Genomic DNA, 10,681 nt, shown 5'->3' on the forward strand with positions numbered 1-10,681 from the left:
ATATATATATATATATATATATATATATATATATATATATATATATATATATATATAGTTTCTCTCAGTTTTAAATTGATGTCATTATTTCCCTGAAATATATTTTTTAAAGTATCTCCTTTTTTTAACTAGTGCTGGAGACTTGATCTTTCAGCAGGGTAATAAAATTCTAAGATCTATTACTCTAATTATAAGAATGCCAAGTTTAAATTTACCCTTTGGTTAATTTAGAGGGAAACGTACTTTTTCATACTTAAAATCGCACTTCTTCTACAAGCAAAGGTGTTAATAATATATAGTTGCAAGTAAAACTTCATTTTTGTAACTATATGAGATCAGCATATTTGCTATAGTAAAAATTGCTTTAAAAACATGACACATATTGATAATGTTGAGTAATAACCCAAGTTAAAATACAGTGTTCTCTAAAAATGTAGGTCCACTTATATAGGGATCCACTTAAAAGGGTTTTTTTGAGTCATAATATTCTACAAAAGAATGTCCAGCCTTCACCTTTCAAAAAGACATAACATAGACATGGAATATAGATGTTAAACTCTGGCTAAAAGAAATGTTTGATTTAATTGGCTTTTACCTCCAGGTGATGCTGACCTTTATTGTAAATAATTTATTCTTAAATTGGAAAATTTTCATATCCTGAAAGTTTTGTTTCCTTTCATTAAAACACAAAATGTTATAATTGGGCTTTACATTTCAGGCAAGACAGACTATGTTATGTTTAACGTAATCATTTTTAAAACGCTAATAATTTACATATAGATGAATGTTTATATGAGCAGGCCATTTCAAAATTTCAACAGAATATTCAAGCAAATAATCTTTGTTTTTGTTTTGAAAAATAATACACTTAACGCCTTACCTGAATATTTTTGTGCAAACCTATTTTTAAGATAGATTTTTACTGTCAGAAAATGTACTATTTTAATTGTAGATAGGTGTCAGTGATAACCATTAAGCTGGTGCAAAAAAAGATCTTTTCAACTTTTCTGCAGCTACTTAAGCAACTATCTTCCAAGTAATTAACTATAATGTGAATGTGCTAAAAAATTGAAAACTGGCAATATATGTAGATATCAGGAATAAAATGTATAATAGCACTATTTAATTAAATATATTGATTAAAATATAAACATTTTTTGGAGAAATAATAAATATATAGATATAACCAAATCATGTAATTAAATGTAATCCACTGTTCAGTAATATGAACATATAGCCAGTTTGGAAAGCTAATTTAGAATGAAGCAACAGGATATAAGCTTAGTAAAACAGATACATTTAAGTAAAGGTTTGTGTGGAAATTACATGAGTGTTACACTGCCTGTACTAACCAATTTCTACATAAAATTAGAAATGTGACAGTTTCACCATCACTCACAGTGACAGATAACGTGGTGTTTTTACACAGTTTTAATTCCTTGCTTAATATGAATTTTATAAGTGACTATGCATTACTTTACCAAAGAAAATAAGCCAGTAGGGATTATTAAAATAAATTTAGATTTTCCCATCTTCAAAACATTTGTACACATAGCTTTCTCATTTTTGGCAACAATAATACCTATTTAAAACCACTTATACTTTGCTAACATTTCACTTAGCATCTTGAGAATGCAATTTTCTCATCTGAAAGATTATTGGATTCAGGCATTTTCTTTTTCATTTTTATTATTGAAAATAGAACTACAGCTTTTGCTAATTACTTAGGGACATATCAGTCTTTGGCAGATTTCCTCTTACCACCCAATGCCGTTTGGCCTACTTTTTTCCATCATCAGTTGATATATGTTCAAACAGTACCAATCAATGTTAACATTGGCTCAAGAAAAACAATTACAAAATAAATCATATGGTTCAGGCTCTCCTGACAATGAACAATTTGCAATATTTTCATTGTTTGTATGATCTGTGTTATCAGGCTCTTGCATTAGTGTTGATAAGAGAGCATTGCCTTTATCTTCTTTGAGGTCTCTGCCTGATTAATTTTTCCCTTCTGAACTAGAAAATTAATTTTATTCTCCTAAATCAGAAATCACAAAACAGAAGAATTATAAAACCTCAAGCAGATTACTGGTGTTTATCCTTTGATTAGAAAGCTATCAACTTAAAATAGTATGTAGCTACCATATTTTTATCAATAATATTATACTAGTTATGTTTAATATTTTTTTCTGCCATAAGGCATTTTTAGTATTTCAGATTATTGGAGAATTCCACATAATTTGGGGATAATGAATAAATACAGTTTTTAAAAAGTCAAATGGTAGTAATTTTGATTGATGATTCATTTGTTTACAGGATAAGTCTTAGAAAAGCTAATTCAATCTAATAATGCTCACTGATTTTATTGGCAGCTCGTTCATTCAAAGACAAAATTGAGTTAATTTGAAGAAATAATGTAAATAATCAGAACTGTCAATCTATTACTGATGGAAAATCAAGTTTGGGATGAAAGGGACTGAATTACAAATTAGCTGAGGTAGCCCCCAAATATACCACCTGAACATGGAACAAACGCTAATTGCATACAGGAACATAAATTAGGGCTATGTTTTGCCATAGCAGAGAGTACCACCTTTTGTCCAGAACACTGCAGAAACTGGGCCCTAGAGGATGGTTGAGACGTGCACCGTAGGGTAGAAATGCTTATTCGCTAATATCCCAGTGATTTTGGAACTTCAAAATCCACTTGCATTTTAGTAGTGCTTACTGCATTCTGCTCTTTTGTCTTGAAAAAACTTTATGAAAACCCAATCCAATCAGTATTTTTGGTGGAAGTATTACAAAAAGAAGATTTTACACTGTAGGTAGATGAGTACAGCAGTTTCTTTGCAAGGTTGGGAAGCTGATATATAGATGGAGGAGGTGTAGTTCTGGAAATGGCACACGTTGCTCACCAGATACTTTATTTTTGTTTTTCATGTTAAGCAAATCATCTAATGCTTTTATCCTGAATGTGTAGCAACAAAGGTGCCTTTCATAACCATATGGCTATATGCACATGATACGTTTTCTAAATATTCATTCCATGGATATAAGGTCATTTGGAGGTAATTCCCCCCCCCAAAAAAAAATCCTAAAACTAATGTTACTAATTTGGGTGACAGCAAATTATACAGAATTTAAAAGTAGAATAAAACAAAACAATAGATTAGTGTCAAATGAAAACCCTGTGATTTCTGCCTAAGAGGTGCTTTAGCTATTTGGGGCAGTAATTGGTGGAATGAGATGTAAGGGTCTCTGGCCAGGTGAGAAGCTTGACAGGCCAAGACTTAAAACCCTGTGAGTTTCTGGAACATTGTCATGGTGAGCCATTCTGGGGACAATACAGTGAATCACAGTTATATGATTAAACCAATCAGTTCTCTATTGTAAAAGTACAAAGAGGCACGATCCACTGGCATATAATTTGGAATTGGGTGTTTGTAGATTAATGAATTTATGTAGACTGTGCCTTCTAATGTTTCGCCTGGAAGGAAATAAATTCATTAGGAATTTGGACAAAAGCAACATTTGATAATCATAATAGAGTTAGAGTAGCCTCTATATATGGGGAAAGCTAACAATAAAGAGAATTAATGAGATGTTACTGAGATTGAAACTAATTACTGAGTACTTTAACATGACTCATCATTACTTTATTACTAAAAAAATGTAAACATGCTTTTAAACATATATTAAAATAACTGGCCAAAATAAACCACAGTAATTTCAGTTAAGTAGCGAACAATTTCGTGGGAGACATGGACAATCTTGGCTCTGTAAAATGATCACAATGTTCACGTTGGTACCATTATTTCCTTATTTCTAGAAACTTAGTTTACAATGTGTTAAAAGTGATTTGCAACACCAGATGATGATAACAGCCACCTTACTTGAGTGCTGTGTCCCTGACATCCCTCTCAGCTCTTTAAATATATTAACTCCTTAAATAGCAACAATGACCTTGTGAGTCAGGTATTATTGTTAACATCCCTCATTTACAGCTGAGGGGAAGTTAAATAATTTGCTTAAGGTCTCAGTTCTTATAAGTGAAGTGTAATCCAGGACTTGAACCGTAGGGGTCTTAGACCAGAAGCCTTGCTTGTAGTTGCTAAACGATGCTGCTTCTATGATTAAACTTGGATTTAAAAAATAAAATTATGACACATCACCTAGAGTCCATGGTGCCAAAAATAAATTGTTTGTGTACAGGTTAAAAAAAAAAGTTGAAGTCAAATTTGATATTTTGTTTTTAATTCCTCTGGTGTATAAATTTCACCACTGAGCGTCTGGCATGATGACACAATCACACCTGAGGCATGAGCGCTCCTTTCTGGTTTTCTATGAACCTTCACAGCTACTCCTTCGTAAGACCAGTAATAGCATTTGTGTCTTTTAGGCAGTAGGACTCTGAATAATTTTCCCACACAGTAGATTTTAGTAGTGAATTTGAAACATTCTGCTCATCTCAAAATAGAACAAGAATGTTACGATTATACTTTTTGAAAAACTACTCCTCATATCAGATAGGAGGGGCTCTAGAAGAGGGGGAGGTAAAACTATTATAACAAAAAGATCTCTCTTCTCTACTAGACTAGAATGATGCTCTCCTTTTTTTTTTTAATTTTTATTCCAGCCCCTGTTCCTGAATGGGTCAGAAGCACCAACCACCATCCATCTTTGCAAAAACTTGCCAGCTAAGATCAGCATGGGCCTTCCCCCAACCTATCTGTAATGCACTGAGAGAACACGTCTTCATGTCTATTTAGGAACATGTGTACAATAAGTTATTTTATTATTGTTTATAACATTTTAGCCCTAGAGTAGATTTTCTAGTATTTTTAACTTTAGCCACAAAAAAACTATTCATCAATTTGTACAGTTCTATAAATACGAGTATACCATATTTTATTACTGGCTTCTTAATGCCCCTTGCCTAAAACTCTAACAATAGGTGATAAACACTTTTCGGACTGTCAAGATCTCCCTTAAATCTGAGAAATCCAGAGAACCATTTCATCCAAATAAAATTTGTTTATCATGGATTATTATAATGGATGCATTTGATAAAAATTCTAGGTGGGAAAGTTGCAGTTTTAATTTGAGGGGAATTTGAAGGTTAGAATGAGGTAGCTTTTCTTACTCCACTTGACAAAAGAAATTGATGCTTGGGACAGCATGCTAACCTTTCCGTCCGCTGTGTGTAATGCACGTGGATCACTGAATCACTCATGAATGCTGTTCTTATTTAGAACATAAATTCTGCCATATGCCTACTGAATAAAAAATGATCTGCACTTTCAAATAGCATTTCTTATATGAGACAAGCAGACTGACATAATTCTGAAAGCCTATAGTTTAGAAGCTTGCATCGCTTACATTTTGATTGCGTGGACTCAGGTATTATTTAAAGCTTAGTTTGATTTTGGTGCAGCAGCATTTTCTTGATGACCCTTAACTAATAAGCTTTAATAGGCAGAAAAATTTCAATTATTCTAATTAAAGAGCAGTATTGAACGTGTTGACCAAATGTAGCTATGTTTGTTAATCAGACAACAATGATTTAGTAAGAGCACAGTTTTACATCAACCATTGATATAAGAAAGCTAAGGTCATCTGTTAATTTGCCAATGGACTAGAGTGGCAGGACTTCCGTAGTTTAAATGACTAAGGTAAGATATTAGAAAAGTGTAACTTGGGTATGAACCCAAAATCATACAGGCAAGCTGACTTTTAACTCCATAACCTGTGCAAGGATAGAATCATTTTGTCTATATGTTTGTTTAAAGAGTCATTTTTAGAGAATACATTTTTTAATGATATTTTTTGTTGGACATCATATTTAATGAGACCAAATATAAAAGCAAACAATTTTAGTAATCTTTTTTTTTAAATCAGATTCAGGTAGAAGACTGCCAAGCTGTTTTGGCTCCCCAATAGGTGAGCCCTCTTGTGATAGAGCTCCCAGTTGGGGGTTGAGAACTAAAGCCCTAGCATGCAAATGTTAGTGATCTAACACAATGTGCTGATTTAGCTTTCTAGGTGGCTTAAAATATAGCTGGAATTCTCCTTTATCTGGGGACTAAACAGACAAGGCTCTATGAAACACTAAATTAATTTGCATCGACATTCCGGGTGTTGGTGATAATTTGTAGTGACATTATGCCTATTGGTTATGATTGTGACAGGCAGGCTGTACCCAAATGGACATTATAAGAGCCCACTGGAATAGCCTTAGCATTGGACACTTCTGCCTTGAGGGGAGTAGAAGCTTTCCAGCAGGCACTTATTTTTTCCCTGCACAATTATGGATTAACGCACATCAATTCTAGGCAGTTGAGGAATGACATGAGAGGATTATTGGAACCGGACAACATTACTAGTGGAGTGGAAATTCTGTAATGGTTTTTCTGCAACGATGTGGTTTAAAAGGCAGGACACTAATCCCTAACCTTCACACATTCAGAATTTCAAGAAAGTCGATAAAAAGGGACGTGGAAGACACACATGTAATTAAGCTGGTATACTTTTCTTGTCAAATAATTTTTCAAAAATATCAAGAATTGGCTCAATGGAATACCCCAATATTGTGTGCAGTGTATGATTTTGTCCTTTTAATTACAACCATTTTTATCTCTTAAAAATATCCACAGAAAAGGTATGCTTTGTCTGTGACCACAATAAGAAAATAAGATGCAATGTATATACACAAAAAATCTAATATACAATCATTTACATATTGCTGTGTAAAATGTCTCTGAAGTGAAACATTTATTCCATACGTTACCAAAAGTTTTAATAACAATATTGTAACTGCAAAATATTGAAGGCTCCCCAAACTCCAGCTTTTCCTTCCATACTTACAGAGCTCATCTATTATAGCAGTGGAATTATGGCAATATTTTCTGACACCAAGTTATCTGAGAACTTTTTAACTGGCTTTATTGTAAATTGTTTCAATAGTGGCACTTTAATAAAATTACTCTCTTTAGACTTTAATTTCACAAACTCTTGGACGTATTTTTACATAGATTTCTGATGGGGGTGCTGATCTTTAGATTTTTGACAATGTGGTTTTTTTAGCTGTTTATTCAGCAGAAAATGAATTCTTTTCCTCAATTGCATGTATTCTATTTCTTAACCACAACATGTATTTGAATGCTGTGCAGGGATTGCAAAAGCAAATTACAGCAATTTGGAAATGACTTACTCAATATCACTTTTACAGATGCACTCACTGAGGCAATGGGTTCTAGTTATTCACAGTTTTTTTAATGCTTATTTTCTCCTTCTCCTTCTCCTCCGCCTCCCCCTCCCTTCCCTCCTCCCCCTCTTTATCTTCTCCTTCTGCTTCTAAGAATCGTAATGTTAAAGCCAAAAGGATCAGGAATATGTCAAATTTAAGGTGATTATTTGAAAAAGAGAAATTACGAACACATTAATCATACTGTATTTGAGGTGATTGTGCATGAGTCTTTGATACACAGAGTGGCATTAAAATAGAATTATAAAGTCTATTAACCATAACAATGGAGTTCTAGATGTAGATAAAATGAGGCGATTGTCTTTAAACTTTCAATAAATTTGTTACCCAATTTAGGGGTATTCGTAGACTATGAGACATTGTTTTTTTCATTTAACTTCAAAATACTAAGAATGAATTAGTTTAAAAAATATTTGAAGTCTATTATTTAGTTTCTAACACTCTGAGAGAGTATTCAAGAGACTGAAAATTTTTAACTTAGTGTGAATGTATACATACATACTTTATAGTTAAACCAATCATTCCTTTGTTACCATCAAGGCCTTAAAGCATGGGAGCTGAGAAGACATAGCAATTTGTTTAATTAACCCCTGTTCATTTTACAGGGAAGAAATAAGATTACTCTTGAACAATCATGTTACTTGAATTATATTTCATCTTTTATTACCCTGAAAACACACACACACACACACACACACACACACACACACACAAACACCTTGACACATATATGGACAGCTGAGATACTCCACTCATAAGTGAGTGCATTTCTTCCTAAATAAACCTAATGTTAATAGCTCTGATGACATTTCTCTCTGATGAAAAAAAAAAAAAAAGAAAAGGTGCTATAGTTACGAAGGTAAAGCTATGCTTCACAGGCTATTGCCTGTGGTAAAAGTACATTGAGACTGCATTTGTGTGTGTTCTCTACATAGCCTTCCTGATATCAACTCACTTCTTGCAGACAATGTATATGCTTCCATTCTGACCAGTAAAAGGCAACTTGCTGAGTTATAGAGATTGACTGGGTGCTTGACATGTGGTGCTGTTCCATTAAAACAGTGGGCAATTGGTACTGGGTTAGTTTAAGATAATTTAACTTGTGTTGCTTGTTTTAGATATGCGTTCAGATATGTTGATGTCCTAATATTCTAAAAATATAAATGTGCAACATCAGTTCACATACAACAGGTTTCCTTACGTTACTTTTATAGCACCCATGTCAAAAAAGACTGATAATGTGTTCCTAGTCATTCTATAATTCTGTTCTGATATTGCCAGGCCGCTTCTGTAGACATAGTCAGATAACACATTATTCGTTGTTTAATTGCAAAATGCTTCTTTTCAATCATTGTTGCTTAAGAAATTTTTAGAAAACGATCATTGAAGGGTCCCTTTCCCCACTCCACCACTCTATGATATATGGAGATGTTTGATTCCTTTTCTGTTCTTTCTTTTATTATTAAAAAATTACACAAAATAAAACATTTATTTTCAGCTAAAAAATGACAACGACCCTGGTAGTTTATACTCAGTTTTACTTCTGTAAAGTAGCCACATTTATATATACTCCAAATTACCATGTGTAACTATATGCTAAAAATGATGAAATGTGGCTTAAAATAATCTTCCTTATTGTGATACAGTGTATAAATAATTATAAATGTACACACTTGACATAACATGTTCCTATAATACCATTATTCTGTAGGTAACATTCACAATACAGTATATTCTATTACTAATTTATGCAATAAATTCTTGAGATCTATCGTAAGGTACTACACAAAGTATTATTATTAAAGGATTATTGGGGAAAAGTTCCCAATTGAAAACTGATCAATAAAGGTATTATTTAAAATTAGTGTATTGCAGAGTAGATAAGAAGTTCAATATAGCAATAGCTCTCTGTTTTGATTTTAAATTAAGTTTTTATACATGCAAAAATAATTGGACGAAGAATTAGGTGATATGCTTCAGAAGATTTAAAATAGCCAAAATAATGTTGCAGTGTGTTATACTGGTGATTTATCAATAAAAATTATTACTGTTAATAATTGGTAGAACATTTTACATTTCCTCCCTGTGCTAGTGATTTCAGTTGAATGGTAATTTAGCAACATGTGTAGGGATGCATCTTAATATCTATCTTTGCTGAAAAGTGTTAAAAACACAATTAAAACTTGTCCTCATTAAACTGGACTTTTGTACACTATAATTTGAATTAAGTAATGACTATATAAAGTATTTTAAAAAGTTGTATATCAAAATGTATAACGTTCCATTTTTGGCTATATTTTGTAAAACATTTTTGGTGTAATCAGTATAACTCTCACATATGTCAAATCAAGTATTCTATTTATTTAAGCAGATATATACCTAATGTATTTGGAAGCTTATTGCACTCATATAATTGTATATATTGTGACTTCGAAAGTCTGTACTTATCCTTGCTTTAAACAAGTAGTATGTGCATTTCTTTCTGATTTATTTTAAGTAATTATATTAAGGACAACATCCTCTACTAAATGTACCTTAAAATTCACAATAAAGTTTCAGAAATTATTTTGTACAGTGTTGAGATTTTGTGTTGAATTTGTTTGTGAACATTTTTTTTTTACCTAGTTCTCTGGTTTTCTAATAAGAGTCCCTGAACTTAATCTTATTGATACAATGACGAGTTAACACATGTGGTATGACGAAGAGCTAGCCCTTGTGGAACAGGGAGGCTGTTCTCCTAAGAGATGAGTTGCTCACACCTGTGGAACGCTGGCTAAAAGACACCAAATGGGCTCCCCCTTCAAGTCCCTGGTCGCTCATTATGTCCACTCGCAGCATTGGAATGTCAAGCAATTTGCACTTTAACTGAATGTTCTAGGCTGCAGAGAAGCAGTTTCCTGGAGGTAATGTGGAGAAAATGTATGCAGGTCTGTTAATGGAAGTTTTTCATGCTGTATTTACAGACGCTAAATAGATACTTAGGAGTAAAAGTTTGGCATACATTACTTTTGACATCCCATTACAATGTAAGGCTAGACTCTCAAATACAGTAAATATAAATATCTACATTTGGTTCAGGTTAGCTTACTTAGGGACAGACTCACTTTTTGCTAATAATACACATCTGGGCTGAGGACAGCCTTGTGTCATCGTGAGTCCACCATGGTATTTAATGCTGCCCTTGAAGCCAGTAGGGACACAAGTCCAGGGCTATTTCCTCAGAGAAACACATGTGCTGGGTAGGAATAAATATGAGTTTGCTGTGTGTTTTACCTTTAGTTTCCCTACTATAGGAAGTAGGGAGTTGAATTAAATTTTCATAAGAGATATTTTTTTCAATTGCAGATTGATTATTTTATTTATATTCTTGTTTAATACATGCAAAAAAATCATTGATGTCATTAAAAGGTCCAA

General features: G+C 32.8%; 1 protein-coding gene across 1 annotated transcript in view; it reads left to right on the forward strand.

Annotated features, from left to right (window-relative positions):
- The window catches only part of PCDH9 (protocadherin 9), a 28,863-nt gene extending 19,037 nt beyond the window's left edge, over positions 1–9,826 (forward strand). The window contains exon 3 of the mRNA XM_019632117.1: positions 4,640–9,826. Coding sequence (XP_019487662.1) covers positions 4,640–4,738 — 99 coding nt within the window. The 3' untranslated portion in view covers positions 4,739–9,826. The remainder of the gene's footprint in view (positions 1–4,639) is intronic.
- The last annotated feature ends 855 nt before the right edge of the window (positions 9,827–10,681 follow it).

The sequence above is a fragment of the Hipposideros armiger genome, unplaced genomic scaffold (genome assembly GCF_001890085.2).
Source record: "Hipposideros armiger isolate ML-2016 unplaced genomic scaffold, ASM189008v1 scaffold_1078, whole genome shotgun sequence".
In the NCBI taxonomy this organism is placed as follows: domain Eukaryota; kingdom Metazoa; phylum Chordata; class Mammalia; order Chiroptera; family Hipposideridae; genus Hipposideros; species Hipposideros armiger.